General features: G+C 25.7%; 1 protein-coding gene and 2 pseudogenes across 1 annotated transcript; 1 reads left to right on the forward strand and 2 right to left on the reverse strand.

Moving 5' to 3' along the window:
• Positions 1 to 4,441: 4,441 nt before the first annotated feature.
• Positions 4,442 to 6,297, reverse strand: LOC132310462 (alkane hydroxylase MAH1-like). Its single transcript, XM_059808634.1, has one exon. It carries the CDS (start codon positions 6,284 to 6,286, stop codon positions 4,748 to 4,750), a length of 1,539 nt encoding a protein of 512 aa, XP_059664617.1. The 5' UTR covers positions 6,287 to 6,297; the 3' UTR covers positions 4,442 to 4,747.
• Positions 6,298 to 12,691: 6,394 nt separating this feature from the next.
• Positions 12,692 to 26,512, forward strand: LOC132309919 (L-type lectin-domain containing receptor kinase S.1-like; annotated as a pseudogene).
• On the reverse strand, positions 16,887 to 17,006 carry LOC132310542 (U2 spliceosomal RNA; annotated as a pseudogene).
• Positions 26,513 to 27,354: the final 842 nt, after the last annotated feature.

Raw genomic sequence — 27,354 nt, forward strand, 5'->3', positions numbered from 1 at the left:
GAATGGATTGAAAGATATCGAATCCTAATTGTGACTAAGTCAGATCAGCTGCAAACAAGTTGGATGACTTCCTGGATTAACGGATGGTAGTTAAGTCATATCAACCGAATAAGTTGAATGACTAACTAGTTAGTTTATTGTATGTCAGTTTAATAAATAGTTTATTGAACTGCTTACCCTGGATTTGGACGGACTTTATATATATGTTTATGGTACCACGAGTTGAGCTTGAGTCTCAGACTCGTTGGTTAGGGTGCGTATATGCAGTGGATGCGTAGCTGGTTATGATAAGTTGAGGTGTACCCTGTTAGGTCTAGGTATTCATGCCCACCTTTGGGTGCGTATTCGCATGTTGCCTTCTATTCAGGTTGAGACCCCTATTATAGACTAGTGAATGTCCCTTAGTGTGGATATATTTATACGTATGGACTAGATAGATATTGTGAGGTGTCTACGGTGTATCTGCGTATCGGGTCACTGTATGGATTGCAGTTAAATTAGAACTTGCTCGTGGGTCTGACCCACTCCTTTATTATTCTTTTCAGGTACAGGACGGTTCCAGCCTTAGAGCTTGATCGTGCTTGTCGAGGATAGTCTCACCTTTATCTGATTACGTAGAACTTCTCCCGATATTTCTAGCATTATCTATTTTCAGTTTTCAGTTTCTGTTGAACTTTTGGTTAAGGGTCCATCAGTGGATTCCCGAGTTGTAACCTTGAAGTTTTAGAGGATTAGAGTTTCAATTTTCAGTTATAAATGGAGGATTTTATAATTAATGTTTCTTTCAGTTATTATTCCATCTTTATTATTTCATTTTGTCATCTGTGTTCGCTTTAAAATACTTTAATTGTTTGATATTCCCTCGGGTTTGGGCCTGGGCCTGATCAACCCGTGTCTCGGATCCGAGGGGTATCACAAAATACAATGAAAAAAATAAATTACATCATTGAACTTTCAAACGGCTAAATCAAAGCCTTAATTACATTCATCCAAAGATAAAATTACATTCAATGAACCTATAAGCTTCATCCATGTCCCAAACACAAATCATCATCCATTCACAATTATACATACATCATTATCTATCAATATATATCAACATATTAAATCATACATCAACATACATCAATAAAAAATATATATGAATATAATTTTGGATCCATGAATGATGAATTTTGATAAAAACATGATCTCTAGTAATGAATCAAACCATGCTCTGATACCACTGTTGGGAAACGTGCAAGTTTTAAAAACTTTTTGAGGGATTTAAATTCATAGATCTTGATTCATCACATAGAGACAAGTTTTATGCAAAAATAAAACATGATGTATCATTCAATTAAAAGATTGAATACTTACATCAAGGTTTGAGTAAACCTTAGATCTCTCCTCTAAAGTGAATGTTCTCACTTATTGTAGATCCCTTTTGCTAGATACCTTTTCTATGGATCTCCATCTTCTTGGTGATGGTCTTGCCTTTAGGAATCACTCATAAGCCTCCATGAATGACCTTGGAAAACTAGGCTTGTGGGAGCCTCCATTAGATGAGAACACTAACCCTAATTTTTAGAGAGAGAAAATTTATTCCTTTTTCCTTCTTCCAAAAATCCCCCTAAAATATACATAGACCATGTATATTTATAAGTAACATAAAAATAAAGAAAAGAAAACAACAAATCCTTCTCAATCTCTAATTCACATGTCTCAAATCTAATATGATTCCAATATCAAGTTGGGCTATGAGTGAGAATCCATTAGGCCTATTATTTTATTGGCTACAATGAATTAATAATTGGCCCGGTCCATGGACCCAATTCAATTAATTCATAAATTAATTTCTACTCCACTAAAAGAAATTAATTGAACTCCAATTAAATAATAAATAACCTCTAAGTCAATATTGCACTTTGACCCCTCTATACATAATTTGTTATCGGATAAATAAAGCCATCAATCCGACTACTTAATTAATATATTTATTTTGGTACCATGGATTATTTCTGGCTCGATCACAATAAAAATATTTGTTTGACAAAAAATAATAATTTAAATAAATAAATATATAATGAATCATTTTGTCTAAAAACATACGAATGCCTTCGAATTTACTTTGTGATCAACCATAATCAATTCAAAATAAATACAAGTAGTAATGATGCAAATATTGAAAATATAACTCTCTAACTATTAATTACATAACTACCCAAAGTGTCGGTCTAAGGATCCCGAAGAATCCGCCGAACAAATCAAAGTAATTATTAATTAATAAAAGAGTCTATAATTTTCTCATGCTTAAGAGTCAAATGCCATGACGGTGATAGGGAGCAATTGCATACGACGGCTCTCGCAATATATCTCAACCTAACGCGAATCCAGTTCAAGTCTTAATTAATTATGAGTCCATCCATAATTACCGACTATGAACCATTTATGATTACTATTTATATTCATGTATTGATTGTCATCACATACATATATATAAATATTTCTTGTAATCAAATGGACACTATCAATTCTATAATGAATCGAAATATAATACATTGAATTCACCAATTGTATAAAACATAAATATTTCAGAAACGTCAGCAACATATGTTACTTTAATCCAAATAGGAATTTGCTATGCCAGGGCATATAAATCCCAACATGAAAAAGATCAAATAATATTGTATTAACAAGCCAAAGATAAAGACATTTACAACCGTGCACCAATATGAGTAAGGTTGTTTAAACAAAATAGGGAGATGATTAAACAAACGCGAAACAAAAATGACCAATAGGCCAATGTACAAAACGAAATAATTATACGCACATAGAAAAATCTATAAGCGTACATATATAACTAAACATATATGTATTTGTATACATGTTTTTCGCATTACTCGATTAAATACACATCTATATATCAACTTATACGCATATATGCTTGTAGATATCCAGCCTTTATATACATGTTTATATTTTTAAGATGAACAAAATAATCTTAAATTCAAAAGTTTTCATCTCATTCCAAACTCGCAACCATTAATCAGAAATTAAATTCAATTATTAAAGAATTGAGTTAATTTCAGTTACACTGTTTGATCATTTTTCACTCTCAAATATCTTTCTAAAATAACTATTTAGGTTTATTCTTACTTTTCCGTCACAGTCTCCGTTAAAAATATATAAAAAGACAATTTTGTCCTTAATTTTTTAATCTCATTTATTCCCAAATATTATATTACTTAAATGACCATTATACTGGCCCGCTCTTTACCCATCGCCCGGGCCGCCACCAACACTAGGGGTGCACACAGTCTGGTTTGGATTGGATTGGAATTTTTTTGGAATCAAACTATTTATAATGGTCCTACTATTTTTGAAACCAAACCAAACCATAATGCCCATGGAACCAAACCAAACCAAATCGCGAAAAACCGGTTCGGTTCGGTTCGATTTAAGTTGATTTCCTTTATATTTTTTAAAAACAAAATCTCTTATTTTTCCCCGTATATAATACATCAAGTCACATATGCATTGTCAATAATATCAGGCACTTGTGGAAGAAACAAACAGATAATGACCAAATGACCATAAAGAAAAAAATACATTTATGAGGTATTGGGGAAAAAAAAAAAAAAAAATTAACTCAAAATTAAAAAAAACAAGAGAGATCTAGTACGGAATAGCTAATATTTGAAATCTCCAGCTATCATAATTATTTCTTGCCATGGCTAAAAGTATATAGACTTAGTTTACTTATCACTATGAAGTTGAAAAGAATATATATATATATATATATATATATATATATATATATATATATAAAAGTTATATAACGGTTCGGTCCGGGCCGGGCCGGTCCAGCAAAACCCTAAACCAAAACCGAACCGAAAAATTACAGTTTCATAATTTTTGGCCAAGACCGGACCAAATTGCTAAATAACTAGCCCAAACCGCCCAATTCAGTCCAGTCCGGTCCAATTTTTCAATTTACAGGATTTTTTGAACAATCCCTAACCAACACCGTCTCTCTTCTTCTCTCTACCTCAACAAATTGCTGCCAAACACCACCGATTAGCTATTTAAGACTGAAACCCCATCATCAATTGTGTTTGTTTCTTCAATTCATTAATCTTCTTCTTAATCGATCCTCTTAATCAAAATTTTGTTAATCTTTGAGAAGAACTCAAATTTTGGCATCTGCTAATCCAAAAATGTTTCTTGTTTATTACTCGCCATGACAATTTGGAATTGAAATTGAATGAAAAAAATGCCCCAGAGATTAATATGATGAATCTTTTCTATTTTCTATTACAGGTGAATCTTTGAATCTGACATTGTATTGGATCTAAGAAATACGGGTTTGTTACATATAGTGTGCGCGCGTGTGTATATATATATATATATATTATCTATAGAATTTTTTTTTTTTTTTTTTGCTACTATGTTGTTGCTACTATATGAAATAAACAGAAGTTTTCGATTTTGAACTCTTTTTTTAGAAACAAACACAATACTATTCAAATCACAATAATATTATCAAACACGTTTTCGTAGACACTTTGCTATATAACCTCCTGAGGGAGAGGATAGCTTATACAATTTAAACTAGAGCCTATTATACCATCTAGGCTGGCTATAGCCCATTGGTATAATTTTATTTTGTAAAGATTACATAGACATAGATAACCTAAAACCATAAACATACTATCACTGCCAAGTACGTACCATGGCATTCCTCCCTCTAGTGTGCTGTTGTTCATCAAACACTAGTTCTTTTGTTTATCCTGACCTTGAAACCATGTTTCATATGAAGTACGATTGAATCTTTTGGAGTAACAGGATGGCCCTCTGCTAGTTGAATCTGATAATTACAAATAATGGTGGCTGCAACTATCTTCATCTGGACAAAAGTCATATCCTTCCCCAAGCAAGTCCTAGGTCCAGTATTGAACACTGGAAACTTGTAAGATGGTTCATTTCTAATCCTTCCTTGCTCAGTAATCCATCTCTCCGGCTTGAATTCCAGACAATCTTTGCCCCATATCGTCTCCAGCCTACCCACTGAATAGAAAGATATCAGTGTCTTTGTCTTTGGATGAACGCGATGTCCACTCGGAAGTATGTCTGGCTGAACTGGAGATTTGTGCTGCAATGCTATGGGTGGAAACAAGCGTAAAGATTCACATAAAGCTGCGTGGAGGTAAACTAGTTTACGAGACTCTTCCACACTGAAAAACCACCATTTCTCATCATCTTTCACATGCACATTCGCTTTGATCTCTTCTAGGATTTTGATTTCTGCTGAAGGATTCACCACAATGAGCCAGAAGAACCAACAAAGGGCCGCACTTACGGTGTCTCTCCCTGCGGCCATCAAACTCAGTGAGGTGTCTCTTAGAAACTTCTTGGTGTCACTGGGAATGGTAAAATTTTCTTTGTATGCTTTCAGGTACTCTGTTAACAAAACAAAACCCTCATCCTCCACTTTTTCGGCTTTGCTTTTACTTGCTGCTTCTTCTTCTTCATGCTTTGAAATGCATTGGTAGAGAAATTCATCAAGACTTTCCCAGGCCATACTCAGCTTCTTTTCTTTGCCAATTTGAAGCCATTTCAGCAACTTCCAACAGCTTAATGGCAGTACATGTCTATGTAACAGGGCCTCCTCGGCGTCGGCAAATGCCTTTTCACATGGAAGATGTGGCAAGGCAACGGAAAGGCAGCCGGGATCGTGGCCTAAAACAAATATGGACACACAGTCGAAAGTGAACCTCTCAAATAACTCTTGCAAGTCCACCAAATCTCCTAGTTTTGAGAAATGATCAAAAACTGGGATTAGCCCTTTTTCTACTTTCTGCCAGGTTGCTCTCTCTAACAAGGTCTTGAACTTTGAGTGGTTCATCAGCGACATAGTGACTTTTCGTTGGGCTTCCCACACCTTTGCCTCCGCGTTGAAGATCCCATCTCCCAAAATGTCGAAGATTTGTTTGAAATCGTGGCCTTTGTTGTAGTTTGAGGAGTTTTTGCTGAGGATGTGATGAATGTTGGCAGGGTCGGCAGTGACCAACATGTCCATGTTAGCAAACCAAGGGCCTTTGAACTCAAATGTGCCCCCACTTTCTTTTAGGATTTCAGTTACAAAGTCATGGACAAGGTGAGCATTTCGAACAAGTCCCGGCACCATACCAACGAGAGGCCAATTCGTCGGTGGGGAGCTTCTGTGCCTCCTCCTGCAACTCCACCTCCAATGGCAAAGAACAACGGGGCACAGAAGCAATATGAGTAACTCAAGGAAAGCCATTGGAGATGATAATTAAGTAAGCTATGTATGTTCATGAGTACAACAAGGTCTACATGTTAGGGCTTTTTATTGTGCTATGGAACTATCAATTGTCCATCCTGTGACACCCCCACATGTAACAAATCTAATAACTATGACAAGCGTTTGGTCCTATACTCATTGGAGGGCCCTCCTCAATATGTTGCAATTAATTTAAGTAGTGTACTAATCGTCATCCCCACTCTTCTATTTTGTTTGGATTATGTGGTATATATGTCAAAAATTATTATTGAAAATTAGATCAATGGATATTCTTTCAATGAAGAATTGTTGTGCTTGTTGGGATGTATAATTTGAATTGAAAGAAAATTAGTTTAATGTTTTGTCACAAGATGATTAATTTTTCTCGATTATTATCAAAAGCATTAAAACTAACTTGAACAGATTGTTTAAGAATAAAAGTAAATAATATTAAGAAAGAAGAAGTTGAATTCTTATAAATGAACTTAATTTCCTTTCCATTATGTTGGCATTCAATATTTCCTCCTAATAGAGGACCTAACAAAACTACATAAGTGAGCAACTATTTTGAACTTTATAACTTAATTTCTTTCAATTGTGTAACTTCTATATTTGCAGATACTTGGATACCTCAATGAATTAATCTTCAGTGAATTTTGGAGTGCTTCGACTCTCTACATCTACTAATATAACGTCTCTTACCATCTATATTTTTACAATGTGAATAAAATTAGTCATATATCCATACTTGTCATTAATTAGATCTGTGATCCGATAATTAATGGCTTTAATTATAGATATATAATCGTTCTTATTCAATAATTAATGATAGATATTAATGCATCGTTTTCTTTTAAAATTATTAAATTATTCTTTTTAGTTTAGATAGATATAATTATCACGTTTGAATTTTTTTAAAAATATAAAGAATAATGATGAAAGGATAAAATTTATATATTTTAATTTTATTAAAATAGATAATTAATATGAGACATATAAAAATGAGCGACAGAGTGCTAATATGAGACAAAAATAATAATAAGAGGAATAAATATCTAAGCCAAGCTATTATAAGGTTCATAATCCAGTCTTAAACTTTAGTCAACATGTTATGATTTCTCTTTTTGGAGGGGTTGAGAATGAGAGACTCGTTAAAGATAAATTGTGTAATAAATAGGTTCGGTAGGAAGCCAACGAATAACCACCACAAGTTTTTACGCAGCAGAAAATTAAATAGGGATGAATTGTGTTTGAATGACCAGTCAATCACCACGTGTATGAAATATGATGCCATTGTCTGAGCAAAAAATATATAGAATCGATAAAAATCTGTGAAAGCTTTTAACATGTCCTCGGTTGTTGGGTGGGAAGTCAACGAATAACGACCGCAAGTTTTTACGCTGCAGAAAATTAAATAGGGATGAATGGTGTTTGAATGACCATTCAATCACCACGTGTATCGAATATGATATGATTGTCTGAGCATAAAATATATAGCATCGATAAAAATCTGTCAAAGCTTTTAACATGTCCTCATATGGTGGTTGCAACAGAAAAGCCAAAGACGACTAGACAAAGGCAATTAATGTCACAAGATCCCCACACCAACCCCCGAAAAAAACAAAATTTTTTAACGACCAAGCAACCATAAAAATGGAACCAACTATGTGTTAAGAGAGGAGACAGAGAATATTAAAACTCTATTTTTAAATAATTTTAAAATATATATATATTTTCTTTTTAAGAAAAATTACGTATAAATATAATTAAGAGTTCTAAATAATAAAATAATTTATTTTAAAATTTTATTTTTCAATTTGATTGATTTAAATAAAATAATTATAAATGTATCAAGAATTATTATTAAAGTCTCAAATATCCTCTTTATAATATGACTTGTTTTGTAGTTGTTGAATTGTTTGTTTTCTTTTCTAATAAAATTATTTATATATATATATATATATATATATATATATCAAAGAAAGTTTTCCCAATTACCTTTTCAAAGTGATTTTATGTCTAATTTGTAAGTGAGACCAAATTAACAAAATTATGAAATAAAATTAAAAAGCAAAATAAAATAAACGTATCAACATCAACCCACCCAATAAATGTACCAATATTATAGTGTAAAAGTCTAATTAAAGACACAAAACACTCTTTGAAACATAAAATTTGTAATAAGATTTTATGGTGTGCCAATATTATGGTGCAAGGAATATGACTTATTGCTCCATGCAATACTTTTTCAGTTCTTTTCTTAATTTTATAGTAAAGATAACCATTGTCTTGAAAATGAAATATTAGTCTTTGATATATTATTTTATTGGGATCATGTAAATAATATTAGTACTTGATATATTATGGTGTACTCCTTGTGTTCTTAGCAAATAATAGGTTTCTATTGGTACGTTTTATTTTATTTTGTTGTTTTATTTTATTCTATAATCTTGTAAATTTGGTTTCACTAAAAATATACATGAAATCAATTTGAAAAGGTAATTTGGGAAAACTTTTTTTGATATATATATATATATATATATATATATATATTGATAATTAATCAATTTTGTTAAGGAATGAAACAAGCACACTTAAAGAGGCATATTCCTTGACAACTAAAAAAGGAAGTCAGATTACAAAAAGGGTATTTGGAGACTTTAACAATAATTCTTAATGCATTTGTAATTATTTTGTTTAAATCTATCAAATTGAAAAATAAACTTTTAAAATCAATCATTTTGTTATTTAGGACTTCTAATGCTACCTATTTCTAGTTTTTCCTTTTTTTTTATAGGTGCTGATATTGCCATTTCAAAATACTACTTTGGAATTTCACTATTATTTTTATTACAATAAAATACCAAAAATTCACTGATTCCCTCCAAAAAAAATAAAAAAATAAAAAATAAAAATAAAAAACCTCATTCCCTCATTGCCAACCCCCACACTGTCTCACTTCTTTTCTCTTCCTCTCTCAAACCAATTCTTAATCGCCAACCTCTACAATTTTATTCCTTTTTCTTTTTCTTTTTCATTTTCAATCGATAGGATATGGATGATTTGTTTTGACTCTTAAATGTTCAATTCTTAGATCTTGCAACTTTTTGACTTTTCCCGTTGATTTCTTCCGTATGAATGCAACCAAATGTTAATACTTTTTCACTATAAATTTGAAAATCAATTTCATATTATGCTGAGATTATTAAGAATTTAAGATTAACGCTATTTTAATTATCAATGTGGAATACAATATTGTTGGTATTATTTATTTGTTTTAGTTGTCGATTTTGGGTAAAGTAATCAAGGAATTTTTGGTATGTGATTGTAGTATGAGGCCATACAAGGAAGGAAATTGTAGGGGTTGGTGGACGAGGGAATAGGAAAGAAAGATGTGTTATTTAGCCGATAAATACAAAATTGATATTTCACAGACTTCATGTGGTAGAGTAAAAGTAGGTTATTGATACTTAGGCTAAAACTTAGACCAAAACTTAGACCAATATGCTAGGCAAAATCTATGTGGCACAAAAAGACAAATAATTAATATTTAGCTTTGAATCATGCTAACTCGTTACAAAGCATTAAACTTCTAATTTTATTTCCCACTCCTTGGTTGTTCGTCTTCTATTAAAAATTTAATTCCTTCTTTAATTATCTCCATTTTCTTTTCTATAAATATCTCTGCACTAACAATTGGGTCTTCTATTAGAAATTTAGTTCCTTCTTTAATTATCTCCAATTTTTTCTCCATAAATATTTTGGATCTCTATTTTGTCAACTTAATATATATATATATATATATATATATATATATATATATAAAATAAAATAAAAAAAAAACTTATGGGTTTGATTGGTTTAATTGATAGTAAAATAAGAGAAGATACCCAAAATGTAAAGGTATGGAGATGATTTTATTAACATTTAGGACTCCATTAACATTCATTCTCTAACATACAATTTAATTTTATTAAGATGATTTTATTATAAAAAAATTATACAAAGAGTCTCAACAATCATTTTGGACTCCATTAACATTCATTCTCTATAATACAATTTGATTTTACTTGAAATTTTATAAGTAAGGCATCATCACTAACAATTAATCAAATCTTTATGCAATTACATGAAGGTATTATCAGGTTGTGCGAGGAAGATGGATGATAGAGAAAAACTGAAGAGAGAGAATGAGAGAGAGACGACAAAAAAAATAAAAAATAAAAAATAAAAAATAAAAAAAGAAGAAGAAATATTGGACTCTTGGGGTGAAGATAAGAAAGGATAGTAAAAAAAAGGAAGAGAGAGAAACTTAATATGTGACATGGCATATTCACGTAGACAGCCACATAGATTAGGTTCAATAAATCCGTTTATCTCTTCCGTACAAATATCATTTTCCTATTTAAAATTAAAAATAAATTCCAAAACAAAAACTCTCCAAAAATAAATTAACAAAAATAACTCTCTCTACTTAATGAAAAGAAAAAAACAAACAAACAAAAAAACTCTTAAAGAAATTAACAATTGAAATTTAACAAAACAGTAACTATGAAAGAAAGCACAGATAAATCAATAAAATAAGAATTTAGGTTCTTCAATAATGGATTTTTGTTAATATTCAAAACTTCAAATGAAAATTCTGTTTTAAATTTTGTTGAAATTAATTTTTTATAAAATTCTTATAGAATCATTCCAATACATTCCAGAGATATGAAAATTCAGTTTTTGAAAATGAAAAAATATATATATATGGGAATAGTTTTTTTTTTTTTCTAAATACAAAAAAAAAAAAAGGGAAAAAATAAAATGAGATAGAAAATTTTTTGTATGAGATGAAATTTTAAGATAATGAGGTTATGGAAAGAATCATGCTTAAGTTAGAAAGATTTTAAAATGGTCACATTATGAAGAATTTAAATTTTAGAATAGGCACATCAGATTTTTAAATGAGTTGGTTTTTGTCGTTTTTTTTTAGTTGGTTAATTATATCATTTTCTCCTACAAAATGAGTGTTTAAGAAAGTTTGACAAGGGTCTATTTTGTCATTTTAACTTAATCAAAGAATTGAGTGGAACACTATAATATATTTGTGGAGCGCCTATATCACCAACCTTTTTTATTATTTGATGGAAAATGATATTTCAACCCAAATATTTGACCGATTATTTTGGCAGAAACTACATGGCCTGTCCAGTTAGGCCACTTCCATCTCTTTCTCTCTCTTTTCTCCCACTTCTATCTCTTTCTCTCTCATCTTTTCTCTCTCCTTTCTTTCTTTTTCTCATTATATTTCTCTCTCTAATATCTCTTTGAAAATTTTTGTAGATTGTAAATAACAATATAATCAAACAAATAAATACACATATTTACCTTCAAAAAAAAATTACACATATGATACAATATATAAAAATATATATGAATATGATATGAAATTGCAACCATATACTTTAAAAATCAAAAGTTCTTTCATTTTTTTTTTTTTGGTAATTAAAAGTTCTTTCTCTCTTCAAGTTAAGATAATAAGAAATATTGCTTGAAGTGACGAAACGAAGAAGGGGAGATTTGATAACTATCAGAAGAGAAGAATTTAGCTTAGAACTTGACAGCTTGGGAAAGATGAATTTACGAACGCGTATATTGTTTCTCTTTTTATTTTTTTTTCTTTTTTTAATTGTTAAAGTTGCTTACTTGGACTGCCATGTGTATTCTGCCAAACTAATCTGCCAAAATCATCGGGCCCATCTATCACTACCCTTGTTTGATACTCCCTCTGTCCCTTTATAATTGTCCAATTCCACATTTCACAATTTTTAAGGTAACTTTTATGATACTTTATTAGGTAAAATGCACTAAATCCCCTAAGCTTTCTTCTCTCTCCCAAAAAACCCCCCTGAACTTTAAAGAATACAGTTAACCCCCTAAACTATCTTCCTTGTTGCAAAAATTCAAATTCTGTTCCTTGGCAAAATGGGAAAATTTATAATCCCATCCTTGCAGTAATTCTCCATCACAATTACTGTGAAGAAACATCTATAATCATTAATCTTGGACAGTTTATTTGCGAAAATGTGTGTATAGCCAAAAACGAACCACACCTCCACAGAGAAATGTTTACTCCAAGTTACAACACAAGATAGTTAACGTTGAGAAGAGGCAGGTGACCCACGTGCCTTGGTCAAAATATAGAATATCATATATACCTGAAGATGCAAGAAATAACTCAATCGATTTGGAAAGAAAAGTTTTTACACTTCAAAAATATATCAACCCCTTTTCCCTCTCTTTTCACTCTATTTATACACTTTTACAATTGTTACTCATCATGCTGGGCCATTCTGCTGACTTTTTCTTTATACATGGGCTTGTTTCCTTCCTTGCAGATTGGGCCTGGAGATCATCCTAATGGAGAGTGGGCTTGATGGGATTTCACCTGATCAGGTCAGCTGCTCTTGCCCGATCCATCCTTTAGTGATTGGGTCGTGTCCTGATCAGGTCATTTTTGGTACCTTCAATACCCTTATGATAGTTATAGAATATTATATTGACCATTATATTCAGTGGGCGGCTTTTTACTCCAACCGTACACAAAAGTCATTCCATTAATCCTACATAAAGTTCTATAGGAACACAAGAGATTTGACAGCCATTTACGGCTTATCTGAGAATTAAAATTTCGGAACAACAGCCATTCTTTATAAGTTGAAACTATGCAGAAAGAATCTCCTTACTCAGATAATTTACCACCATCTAAGAAAATCTTTTTTCATCAACATCTTCGTAGATAATGTGATAGAAATTTATAGAAAATAAAATAGTCAATTTGTGTAGATTTTATAAGAATTATTTTATATTTTTAATTATATTTTCTTTTATTAAAAAAACTCATAATAAATATATAAATAGGTAATATGTGTTAGAATTTTATAAAAACTCTTTTAAAAACTATTTTTATGTCAATTAATAAATATTTTTTTCCTATTAATAATTCTTGTCTAATTAGATTTCAATAAATAAATAAATAGGTAATTTGTGTTATAATTTTTTAGAAACTCTTTTAAACCCTCTTTCTATATTAATTAATAAACAATTTTTTATATTAACAATAGTTGCCTAATTAGATTTCCTTTTATTAAAAAAAAACTCAAAATAAATAGATAAATATGTAATTTGTGGTAGAGTTTTTCTAGTCTAATTAAATTTCTTTTATTAAAAAACTTATAATAAATAAATAAATAGGTAATTTGTCTTAGAGTTTAATAAAAACTATTTTTATATCAATTAATAAATATTTTTATATTAATAATTCTTGTCTAATTAGATTTCTTTTTATTGAAAAAACTCATAAAAAATAGGTAAATAGGTAATTTGTGTTAGAGTTTTATAAAAACTCTTTTAAAACCTCGTTTTAGATCAATTAATAAATAATTTTTTATATTAATAATACTAATCTAATTAGATTTCCTTTTATTAAAAACTCTTAATAAATATATAAATAGGTAATTTGTGTTAGAATTTTATAGATACTCTTTAAATATTATATCCTTGTCTAGTGTGATAGAGTTTTATTGAAAATAAAATATGTAATTTGTGATACAGTTTTATAAAAATTATTTTATTTTATTTAAATATATCATTGTCTAATTAGATTTAATATTATTAAGAAACTAATAATAAAAGTTAATTTGTGATAGAGTTTTAGCAAAATTATTTTACTTTATATATAAATTAATAAATATTTTTTATATTAAAAATTATTGTCTAATTAGATTTTCTACTATTAAAAATTTCATAATAATAAATAGATAAATAGGTTAATTTAAATTTTATTAGATAGATTTTAGAGATTGATAGAGTTTTTTTATTTTATTTTATAAAAACTCTTTTCATATCAATTAATAAATATTTTTTATATATAAATAGATACTTAAATACTGAAACTATTTACACATTTAATAATAATATTGATAAAAACTCTTTTGATATCAATTAAGAAATATTATTTTATATAAATAAATAAATACTGAAACACTTTAGATTTTCTTTTATTATTGTGAATTTTTTAATAATAAACACTTTGGCAGAGCTTTTCTATTTTACTCTGAAAATTAGATTTTCTTTTATTAAAAAATTCATAATAATAAATAGATAAATAGGTTAATTTTAATTTTATTAGGTAGATTTAGAGTTTTACAGAGTTTTTTTTTTTATTTATAAAAACTCTTTTCATTTCATTTAATAAATATTTTTTATATAAATAAATAAATACTGAAATACTGAAATTCCTTGCACGTTTAATAAAATTTGTTTATATAAATAAATAGTGAAACTATTTGGCAGAGTTTCTATATTCTATATTTTATATATAAATAAATAAATACTGAAACTCTTTGGCGGAGCTTTTGTAATTCTGGGTTTATGCCCTTCTGAATTTCTCTCTTTATATCAATTAATAAATATTTTATAATAAATAAATAAATAGGTAATTTGTGTTAGATTTTAATATAATTTCTTTTAAAAACTCATTTTATATCAATTAATAAATATTTTTATTTTAATAATTCTAGTCTGATTAGATTTCTTTTTATTAAAAAAATTAATAATAAATAGATAAATAGGTAATTTATGTTAGAGTTTTATAAAAACTCTTTGAAAACCTCTTTTTATATTAATTAATAAATAATTTTCTATATTCCTAATATTTGTCTAATTAGATTTCATTTTATGAAAAACTCATAATAAAAGCTAATTTGTGATAGAGTTTTTTTAAAAAATATGTAATTTGTGATAGAGTTTTATAAAAATTATTTTATTTTCTTTAAATATATTCGTGTCTAATTAAATTTAATTTTATTAAGAAAATCATAATAAAAGCTAATTTGTGGTAGAGTTTTAGAAAAAATTACTTTATTTTATATATCAATTAATAAATAATTTTTATATAAATAATTATTATCTAATTAGATTTTCTTTTATTAAAAAATTCATAATAATAAATAGATAAATATATTAATTTGAATTTTATTAGGTAAAATTTAGAGTTAGATAATTTGTGATAGATTTTATAGAAAATTTTTATTTCCTTTAAATATATTATTGTTTAATTATGTTTTTTATTAAAAAAACTCATAATAAATAGATAAATAGGTAATGCATTTTAGAGTTTATAGAAAATATTTTTAAAACTCTTTTTATATGAAATAATAAATATTTTTATATTTTAATAATTTTGTAAAATTAGATTAGCTTTTATTATTAAAAAAAAAAAAAACTAATAATTAAAGGTGATTTGTGATAGAGTTTTAGGAAAATTATTGTATTTTTTATATCAATTCAAAAATATTTTTTATATTAATAATTCTTGCCTAATTAGATTTTCTTTTATTAAAAAACTTATAATAAATAAATAAATAAGTCATTTGTGTTAGAATTTAATATAAACTCTTTTTAAAATTCTTTTTATATCAATTAATAAATATTTTTTTATTTTAATAATTCTTCTTTAATTAGATTTACTTTTATTAGAAAAACTCATAATAAATAAATAGGTAATTAGTGTTAGAGTTTTATAGAAACTCTTTTGAACCTCTTTTTATATCAATTAATAAATAATTTATTACATTAATAATGCTTGTCTAATTAGATTTCCTTTTATTAAAAACTCACAATAAATAGATAAATAGGTAATTTGTGTTGGAGTTTTATATAAACTCTTTAAATATATCTTTATCTAGTATGATAGAATTTTATTGAAAATAAAATAGGTAATTTTTGATAGAGTTTTATAGAAATTATTTTATTTTCTTTAAATATATCCTTATCTAATTAGATTTAATTTTATCAAGAAACTTATAATAAAAGGTAATTTGTGGTAGAGTTTTAGAAAAATTATTTTATTTTACATATCAATTAATAAATATTATATTAGAAAAATTAATTATTATATGTTCTGAATTTTAATGTAATTTGAATTTTAATTAAACTCTTTATTGATTGTGAGATATAATAAATAAACTCTTTATTGTGAATTAAACTCTTTTTATATTTTGTTAATTAGAATTTTATTAAGTAATTACTGTTATTATAATTTATTACCGTGGAAGCATGTGGTAAGTTTCAGAGCTTTGGGTCCTGCTTGGTTGGCACAAAGGCCGAGAAAGTAGTACTACACTTGATCTTAGCCAAAAGACCAAGAAAGGTTAGCCAAAAGGCCGATCCAAAAAAAAATTAGTACTACACTTGATCTTAACCAAAAGGCCGAGAAGGTATGATTATTATTTCTTTAGTTCTATAGTTTTATAAGAGGTTTTCATGTAATCCTTTTTACTTAAAACCAATGTGGGACTTTGTAATTTTAATTAAACTCTTTTTATATTTTGTTAATTTGGATTAATTTTAATTTTATTAGGTAATTTTGAGTTTATAGAATTTATATCAATTAATAAATAAATACTTACTTTGTTAATTTAATTAATTTTAATTTTATTAGGTAATTTTGAGTTTTATAGAATTTATATCGTGGGATATAATAATTAATGAGAGCTCTTTTTTGTGAATTAAACTCTTTTATATTTTGTTAATTTGAATTAATTTGAATTTTATTAGGTAATGTTGAGTTTATAGAATTTATATCAATTAATAAATAAATACTGAAACTCTTTGCACAAAAGCCGATAAAGTAGTACTACACTTGATCTTAGCCAAAAGGCCGAGAAGGTGTGATTATTATTTCCTTAACTCTATAGTTTTATAAGAGGCTTTCATATAATTTTTTTTTACTTAAAAACAATGTGAGACTTTCTAATTTGAATTAAACTCTTTTTATATTTTGTTAATTTGAATTAATTTTAATTTTATTTGGTAATTTTGAGTTTTATATAATTTTTATCGTGGGATATAATAATTAATGAGAGTTCTTTATTGTGAATTAAACTCTTTTATATTAATTTTGAGTTTTATAAAATTTATATCAATTAATAAATAAATACTGAAACTTTTATAAGGGGCTTTCATGTAATTCTTTTTATTTAAAACCAATGTGGGACTTTGTAATTTGAATTAATTTTAATTTTATTAGGTAATTTTGAGTTTCATAGATTTTATATCAATTAATAAATAAATACTGAAATACTGAAACTTTTATAAGAGGCTTTCATGTAATCCTTTTTACTTAAAATCAATGTGCGACTTTGTAATTTGAATTAAACTCTTTTTATATTTGCTTAATTTGAATTATATTAGGTAATTTTGAGTTTTATAGAATTTATATCAATTAATAAATAAATACTTATTTTGTTAATTTTAATTAATTTTAATTTTATTAGGTAATTTTGAGTTTTATGGAATTTATATCGTGGGATATAATAATTAATGAGAGCTATTTATTGTAAATTAAACTATTTTATATTTTGTTAATTTGAATTAATTTGAATTTTATTAGGTAATTTTGAGTTTTATAGAATTTATATCACTTAATAAATAAATACTGAAACTTTTTGCACAAAAGCTGAGAAAATAGTACTACACTTGATCTTAGCCAAAAGACCATGAAAGGTTAGCTAAAAGGCCGACCCAAAAAAAATTAGTACTACACTTAATCTTAGCCAAAAGGCCAAGAAGGTGTGATTATTAATTTTTTAGCTCTATAGTTTTATAAGAAGTTTTCATGTAATCATTTTTACTTAAAACCAATGTGGGACTTTATAATTTGAATTAAACTCTTTTTATATTTTGTGAAATTTGAATTAATTTTAATTTTATTAGGTAATTTTGAGTTTTATAGAATTTATATCAATTAATAAATAAATACTGAAATACTGAAACTTTTATAAGAGGCTTTCATGTAATATTTTTTACTTAAAACTAATGTGCAACTTTGTAATTTGAATTAAACTATTTTTATATTTTGTTAATTTGAATTAATTTTAATTTTATTAGGTACTTTTGAGTTTTATTGAATTTATATCAATTAATAAATAAATACTTATTTTGTTAATTTTAATTAATTTTAATTTTATTAGGTAATTTTGAGTTTTATAGAATTTATATCGTGGGATAATAATTAATGAGAGCTCTTTTTTGTGAATTACACTCTTTTATATTTTGTTAATTTGAATTTGAATTTTATTAGATAATTTTGAGTTTTATAGAATTTATATCAATTAATAAATAAATACTGAAACTCTTTACACAAAGGCCGAGAAAGTAGTACTACTCTTGATCTTAGCCAAAAGATCAAGAAAGGTTAGCTAAAAGGCCAACCCAAAAAAATTTAGTACTACACTTGATCTTAGCCAAAAGCCGAGACTGTGTGATTATTATTTCTTTAGTTCTATAGTTTTATAAGAGGCTTTCATGTAATCTTTTTTACTTAAAATCTGTGTGGGACTTTGTAATTTAAATTTAACTGTTTTTGTATTAATTTGAATTAATTTTAATTTTATTAAGTAATTTTGAGTTTTATAGAATTTATATCAATTAATAAATAAATACTGAAATACTGAAACACTTTGCATATTTAATAATAGTATAGATGTCGATTTAGAATTTATATCATGGGATATAATAATTAATGAGAGCTCTTTATTGTGAATTAAACTCTTTTATATTTTGTTAATTTGAATTTTATTAGGTAATTTTGAGTTTTATATAATTTATATCAATTAATAAATAAATACTGAAATTCTTTGCACAAAGGCCGAGAAAGTAGTACTACACTTGATCTTAGCCAAAAGACCAAAAAAGGTTAGCCAAAAGGCCGACCCAAAAAAATTTAGTACTACACTTGTTCTTAGTCAAAAGGCCGAGAAGGTGTGATTATTATTTCTTTAACTCTATAGTTTTATAAGAGGCTTTCCTGTAATCATTTTTACTTAAAACCAATGTGGTACTTTATAATTTGAATTAAACTCGTTTTATATTTTGTTAATTTGAATTAATTTTAATTTTATTAGGTAATTTTGAGTTTTATAGAATTTATATCGTGATATATAATAATTAATGAGAGCTCTTTATTGTGAATTAAACTCTTTTATATTTTGTTAATTAGAATTTTATTAGGTAATTACAGTTATTATACTTTAGTAATTTATTACCGTGGAAGCATGTGGTAAGTTTCAGAGCTTTGGGGGTTCTCAAATTAGGAGAGGTTGTGTTGTATTTTGCTTTTCTTGCTTGGTTGGTTATTGCATATTGGTTGGTCTTTGTCGTTTGATGTATTAATTTTGCTTTCCAAGATATCATTTTTAGTGTGTCTTACAGCAATAAACTCACGACTCATTTATATTAAGGATTTTAGTAAATAAAAAATATGAAAATTGACAAATAATTTAATATATGGACCATTTGGTCAAGCACAATTGATTATAGATTGAATGTTCAACAGTAGCACTTTTTATATCAATTAATGAATATTTTTTATATTAATAATCCTTGTCTAATTAAATTTTCTTTTATTAAAAAAAGTCAAAATAAATAAATAAATAGATAATTTGTGTTAGAGTTTTACAAAACTCTTTCCAAACCTCTTTTTATATCAATTACTAAATAATTTTTTTTCTTAATAACGGTTGTCTAATTAGATTTCTTTTTATTACAAAACTCAAAATAAATAGATAAATAGGTAATTTATGTTAGAGTTTTATAGAAATCCTTAAATATATCCTGTCTAATGTGATAAATTTTATTGAAAATAAAATATGTACTTTGTGATAGAGTTTAATAGAAATTATTTTATTTTCTTTAAATATATCTTTGTCTAATTAGATTAAATTTTATTAAGAAACTCATAATAAAAGCTAATTTGCGGTAGAATTTTAGAAAAAACTATTTTATTTTATATATCAATTAATAAATATTTTTGTATTAATAATTATTGTCTAATTAGATTTATTTTATTTCAAAATACAAAATAATAAATAGATAAATAGGTTAATTTGAATTTTTTAGGTAGATTTTAGAGTTTTTTTTTTTTTTTTTTTAAAAAAAAAAAAAAAACTCTTTTCATATCAATTAATAAATATATTTTTTATATAAATAAATAAGTTCAGAAATACTACACTCTTTGCACATTTAATTATAAAACTTATTTTTAGCCGAACTTCTGTATTTTATAGATAAAAACTATTTTTATATTAATTAAGAATTATTTTTTTATATAAATAAATAAATAAATACTGAAACTCTTTGGCAAACCTTCTATAATTCTAAGTCTATGCCCCCTCTGAATTTCTCTCTATAATTCTGGATTTCTAGATTTTTCTCAAATTTTTTTACACCTTCCTCCTTCTTCCTTACCTCTATTTATAGGCTTCTTGAATTAATAGGATGATAATATGTATTCTCTCCAGATAATAACATAATCATAATTGGGCTGAACCGGTTATATTGTGATAATTATCCATAAAAAAACTATTCTTTTTATATTAATTAATAAATATTTTATTTGATTTATTTTATTAGGTAATTTTTAGAGAATAAAAGGTAATTTGTGGAAGAGTTTTAGAAAAATTATTTAATTTTTTATATCAATTAAAAATATTTTTTACATCAATAATTATAGTCTAATTAAATTTTCTTTTATTAAAAACTTATAATAAATAAATAAATAAGTAATTTGTGTTAGAATTTAAAAGAAACTCTTTCAAAAACTCTTTTTATATCAATTAAAAAATATTTTTTATATTAATAATTCTTGTCTAATTAGATTTCCTTTTATTAAAAAACTCATAATAAATAAATAAATAAATAATTTGTGTTAGAGTTTTATAGAAACTCTTTTAAAATCAATTTTTAGATCAATTAATAAATAATTTTTTATATTAATAATACTTGTTTAATTAGATTTCCTTTTATTAAAAAACTATTAATAAATATATAAATAGGTAATTTGTGTCAGAATTTTATAGAAACTTTTTAAATATTATATCTTTGTTTAGTGTGATAGAGTTTCATTGAAAATAAAATATGTAATTTGTGATACAATTTTATAAAAATTATTTTATTTTCTTTAAATATATCCTTGTCTAATTAGATTTAATTTTTTTAAGAAAATCATAATAAAAATTAATTTGTGGTAGAGTTTTAGAAAAATTATTTTATTTTATATATCAATTAATAAATATTTTTTATATTAATAATTTTATCTAATAAAATTTTCTTTCATTAAAAAATTCATAATAATAAATAGATAAATAGGTAAATTTAAATTTTATTAGATATATTTTAGAGTTTGATAGACTTTTTTTTTAATTTTTTATAAAACTCTTTTCATATCAATTAATAAATATATTTTTTTCTATATAAATAGAAACTTAAATAGTTAAACTTTTTGCAAATTTAATAATAGAATAGATAAAAAAAAAAAATTATATCAATTAATAAATTTTTTTATATAAATAAATAAATACTGAAATACCATGGCAGAGCTTCTGCATTTTACTCTGAAAATTAGATTTTCTTTTATTAAAAAATTTATAATAATAAATAGATTAATTTGAATTTTATTAGGTAGATTTTAGAGTTTTATAGAGTTTTTTTTTTTTTTTTGATAAATACTTTCTCCTTATAAATTAATAAATATTTTTTACATAAATAAATAAATAATGAAATAATGAAACTCTTTGCATATTTAATAAATATTTTTTAAATAAATATATAAATACTGAAACTTTAGATTTACTCTTATTAAAAAATCGTAATAATAAATAGATAAATAGGTTAATTTGAATTTTATTAGGTAGATTTTAGAGTTTTTTTTTTCTTTTATTAAATTTTTTTTATTTATGAAAAATCTTTTCATATCAATTAATAAAATTTTTTATATAAATAAATAAATACTTAAACTCTTTGCACATTTAACATTTTATTTTCTTTAAATATATCTTTGTCTAATTAGATTTAATTTTATTAAGAAACTCATAATAAAAGTTAATTTGTGGTATGGTTTTAGAAAAATTATTTTATTTTATATATCAATTAATAAATATTTTATATTAATAAATCTTATCTAATTAGATTTTTTTTAAAAAAAATTCAGAATAATAAATAGATAAATAGGTTAATTTAAATTTTATTAGATTGATTTTGGAGTTTGATAGAGTTTTCTTTTCTTTTTCTTTTTTTCTTTTTTTTTTTTAATAAAAACACTTTTCATATCAATTAATAAATATATTTTTATATAAATGGATATTTAAATACTGAAACTATTTGCATATTTAATAATAGTATAGATAAAAACTCTTTTTATATGAATTAATAAATATTTTATATATATATAAATAAATAAATACTGAAACACTTTGGTAGAGCTTCTGTATATTACTCTGAAAATTGAATTTTCTTTTTTTAAAAAACTCATAATAATAAATAGATAAATAGGTTAATTTGACTTGTATTAGGTAGATTTTAGAGTTAGCTAATTTGTGATAGATTTTTATTAGGTAGATTAGTAATTTTTATTTTCTTAAAAAAAAAAATTGTTTAATTATATTTTTTATTTTAAAAACTAATAATAAATATGTAATACGTGTTAGAGTGTTATAGAAAATATTTTTAAAACTCTTTTTATACGAATTAATAAATATTTTTATACTTTAATAATTCCTATCTTCTTAGATTAGCTTTTATAAAAAAAAAAAAAAAAAAAAAACTCGTAATAAAAGGTAATTTGTGGTATAGTTTTAGAAAAATTATTTTATTTTTTATATCAATTAAAAAATATTTTTAATATTAATAATTCGTGTCTAATTAAATTTATTTTTATTAAAAAACTTATAATAAATAAATAAATAGGTAATTTGTGTTAGAGTTTAATATAAAATCTTTTAAAAACTTTTTTTTGCATCAATTAATAAATATTTTTTATTTTATAAATTCTTGTCTAATTAGATTTACTTTTTAAAAAAAGCTCATAATAAATAGATAAATAGGTAATTTGTGTTTTTAGAGAAACTCTTTAAATGTATATTTGTCTAGTGTGGTAGAGTTTCATTGAAAATAAATTAGTAATTTGTAATAGAGTTTTATAGAAATTATTTTATTTTCTTTAAATATATCCTTGTCTAATTATATTTAATTTTACTAAGAAACTCATAATAAATGCTAATTTGTGGAAGAATTTTATAAAAATTATTCTATTTTATATATCAATTAATGAATATTTTTTATATTAATAATTATTGTCTAATTAGATTTTGTTTTATTAAAAAATTCATAATAATAAATAGATAAATATGTTAATTTAAATCCCCAATACTATCAAAAAGTGATCATAAAACCCCCAACCAGTTTTTAAAACCCCCAATAATATAATAAAGTTATCATTTCACCTCAACTCTGTTAATTGGGGCCGTTAACCCAACGCGTGGTTAAAAATTGCTTTAACAATTTGACTTTTGTGACGAAAATACCCCTGCTATCACATGTACCAAACAAGTGATGTGTATTTAAATCTATTATACCGAAAATACCCCCAACTATGTAATAGTAAAAACCCACCAAAGTTAACTTCACGTTTTACCAAAGTTAACTTCACTACGAATTTACCAGTTTTTAAATTTCAATCATCATCCTCTTCATTCTCTCCCGGAGCTATTGCTGGAATTACGATTGCATCTGTTGTATTCATTGTTTGCTTATCTGGGTTTTACTGATTTTGGCGAAAGACTACGAAAGAAGAAGATGATGAGATTGAAGATTGGGAGCTCGAATACTGGCCGCACAGATATTCATACGAAGAGCTCAGTGAGGCCACCAATGGCTTCTTCAAAGATAAGCTTCTCGGGACTGGTGGGTTCGGCAAAGTATACAAAGCTACACTACCCAACAACACAATCGTCGCCGTGAAGTGCGTGAACCACGATTCGAAGTAGGGTTTAAGAGAATTCATGGCGGAGATTTCGAGTATGGGTCGTCTTCAACGCAAGAACTTGGTTCAAATGCGAGGTTGGTGTCCAAAGGGCAACGAATTGATGCTTGTGTACGATTATATGCCAAATAGTAGCCTGAATCGATGGATATTCGACAAACCCAAGACGCTTTTAGGTTGGGATGATCGGAGAAAAATCCTCGCCGACGTTGTAGAGGGCTTGAACCATCTCCACCATGGTTGGGACCAAGTGGTGATTCACAGAGACATTAAGTCTAGCAACATTTTGTTGGGGTCTGACATGAGAGGTCGATTGGGTGATTTTGGTCTAGCGAAGTTGTATACGCAAGGGGAGGTGCCGAACACGACGAGAGTGGTGGGGACTTTGGGATATTTGGTGCCGGAGCAAAAATATACAGAAATTTGCCCTAAAGGATGGGAAATTATTGTATGAGGCAGCACTATTCCAAGTCACAGTCGCCATCGCCGGCGAGCCCTCTCAGATAATTGCAGATTCCCTCCCCGTTCCAGTTCACCGTACTCCAAATTCTCCCATTTGACGACAAACCAAGCAATCTTCGAAGCCCCCTACAAAGTGATGAAGATTCACATCGTCGATTTTGGGATCGGGCGATGGCGGAGCTAAACTACGAAGCCAATGATCAGCGTTGAACAGAGATCGGCGTTGGTGACAATAGGGGAAGACTCCAGTAAAGGCGACAATGGTTCATACAATAATTTGTCCTAAACGATAGTATTGGCACTAAACGTGGTCGTTTTGACCTAAAGGATTGTATTATAATTTCAAAAATATGATTTTTTAGTTTTTTAAATAAAAGGGAATATAATAAGGGTAATTTAGTCATTTCATATACCCTTAATGCCCAATTGACAGAGTTGGGATAAAATGATAACTTTATTATATTATTGGGGGTTTTAAAAACTAGTTGGGGTTTTTTGATCACTTTTTGATAGTATTGGGGGTTTACAGAAATTTGCCCTAAATTTTATTATGTAGATTTTAGTGTTTTATAGAGTTTTTTTTTTTGTAAAAACTCTTTTCATATCAATTAATAAATATTTTATTATATAAATAAATAAATACTGAAACTTTTTATACATCTAATAATAGTATAGATAAAAACTCTTTTCATATCAATTAATAAATATTTTTTTATATAAATAAATAAATACTGAAACTCTTTGGTAGAGCTTCTGTATTTTACTTTGGAATTCTGGATTTCTAGAATTCTCAATTTCTGTACCCTTTCCTCCATACTTTTATTTATAGATTTCTTGGATGAATAAGATAATGACATGTGTCCTTTTCTGATAATGACATAATCATAACTGGCCGGGCCGGGCCGGTTATATTGTGATAATTATCCCTAAAAAATAACTATTCTTTTTATACTGAACTAAAAATAAGAGTTTTATATTGAATGTGATTGATTTTATTAGGTAATTTTTAGAGTTTTATAGAAATTACTTTTACAAAAACTATTTTGATATCTATTAATAAATATTTTTTTATTATAGATATTGATATAGATATATACAATTAATAAATATTTTTTATTATAATAATTTTTGTCTAATTAGATTTATTTTATTAAAAAACTCATAATAAATAGATAAATAGTTAATTTGTGTTAGAGTTTATAAAAACTCTTTTAAAACCTCTTTTTATATCAATTAATAAATAATTTTTTATATTAATAATACTTGTCTAATTAGGTTTCCTTTAATTAAAAAACTCATAATAAATAGATAAATAAGTAATTTATGCTAGAGTTTTATAGAAACTTTTTAAATATATCTTTGTATAGCGTGATAGAGTTTTATTGAAAATAAAATAAGTAATTTGTAACAGAGTTTTATAAAAATTATTTTATTTTTTTTAAATATATCCTTGTCTAATTAGATTTAATTTTATTAAGAAACTCATAATAAAAGCTAATTTGTGGTAGAGTTTTATAAAAATTATTTTATTTTATATATCAATTAATAAATATTTTTTATATTAATAATTTATTTCTAATTAGATTTTCTTTTATTAAAAAATTCATAATAATAAATAGATAAATAAGTTAATTTAAATTTTATTACGTAGATTTTAGTATTTTGATCAGGAAAGAGTGGCATTACCTGTTTTGTTAGAGAAAGCAGTTGACCATGTAAAAGGACCGAAGGAAAGCATAGAACAACTGCAGAGAAGGAAGGAACAACTCAAGTTGTTAGTACTTGCAGTTGAAGAAATGGGATCAACTTTGGAGGTGAAATTGATTTCTGGGCTGAACAAAAATTTCATGTTGCGTCAACTTCTAACTGTTCCGAGGAAGAAAATGTTGAAGTTGTGAGTGCAAACAACTCTAATATGGGTGATAAGATCTTATATACAATTCATTCACAGGTATATTTATATAATTATAGATATATATATATAAACACACAAGCAAGAATTTATTTTGCAAGTGCGGTTCATATTCCGTACTCTTATCCATTAGGCCGAACACCTAGGATGGTGAGTTATTTATTCATTGGTACAACATTAACAACTCATTTATTTATTTTTTGTAAAAACTCTTTTCATATCAATTAATAAATATTTTTTTATATAAATAAATAAATACTTAAATACTAAAATTCTGAATTTTTAGAATTATCAATTTCTGTACCCCTTCCTCCATGCCTCTATTTATAAGTTTCTTGGATAAATAGGATGATGACATATGTCCTTTTCTGATAATGATATAATTATAACTGGTTGGACCGGGCCGGTTATATTGTGATAATTAATTATCCATAAAAAATAATTATTCTTTTCATATTGAACTAAAAATAATAGTTTTATATAGAATGTGATTGATTTTATTCGGTAATTTTTAGAGTTTTATAGAAATTATTTTTACAAAAACTATTTTGATATCTATTAATAAATATTTTTTTTATATAAATAAATAAATATTGAAATACTGAAACACTGAAACACTTTGCACATTTAATAAATATTATAGATATAAATATAGATATATACAATTAATAAATATTTTTTATTTTAATAATTCTTGTCTAATTTGATTTACTTTTTAAAAAAAAAAACTTATAATAAATAGATAAATAGTTAATTTGTGTTATAGTTTTATAAAAACTCTTTAAAAACCTCTTTTTATATCCGTTAATAAATAATTTTTTATATTAA

Source organism: Cornus florida, unplaced genomic scaffold (genome assembly GCF_030987335.1).
Source record: "Cornus florida cultivar Cherokee Brave unplaced genomic scaffold, ASM3098733v1 CherokeeBrave_3.0.0_Hap2_Chr05, whole genome shotgun sequence".
Taxonomy (NCBI): domain Eukaryota; kingdom Viridiplantae; phylum Streptophyta; class Magnoliopsida; order Cornales; family Cornaceae; genus Cornus; species Cornus florida.

Excerpts from the sequence above, each read along its gene's own strand:
- LOC132310462 (XM_059808634.1), bottom strand. The coding sequence starts at position 6,286 with ATGGCTTTCCTTGAGTTACTCATATTGCTTCTGTGCCCCGTTGTTCTT.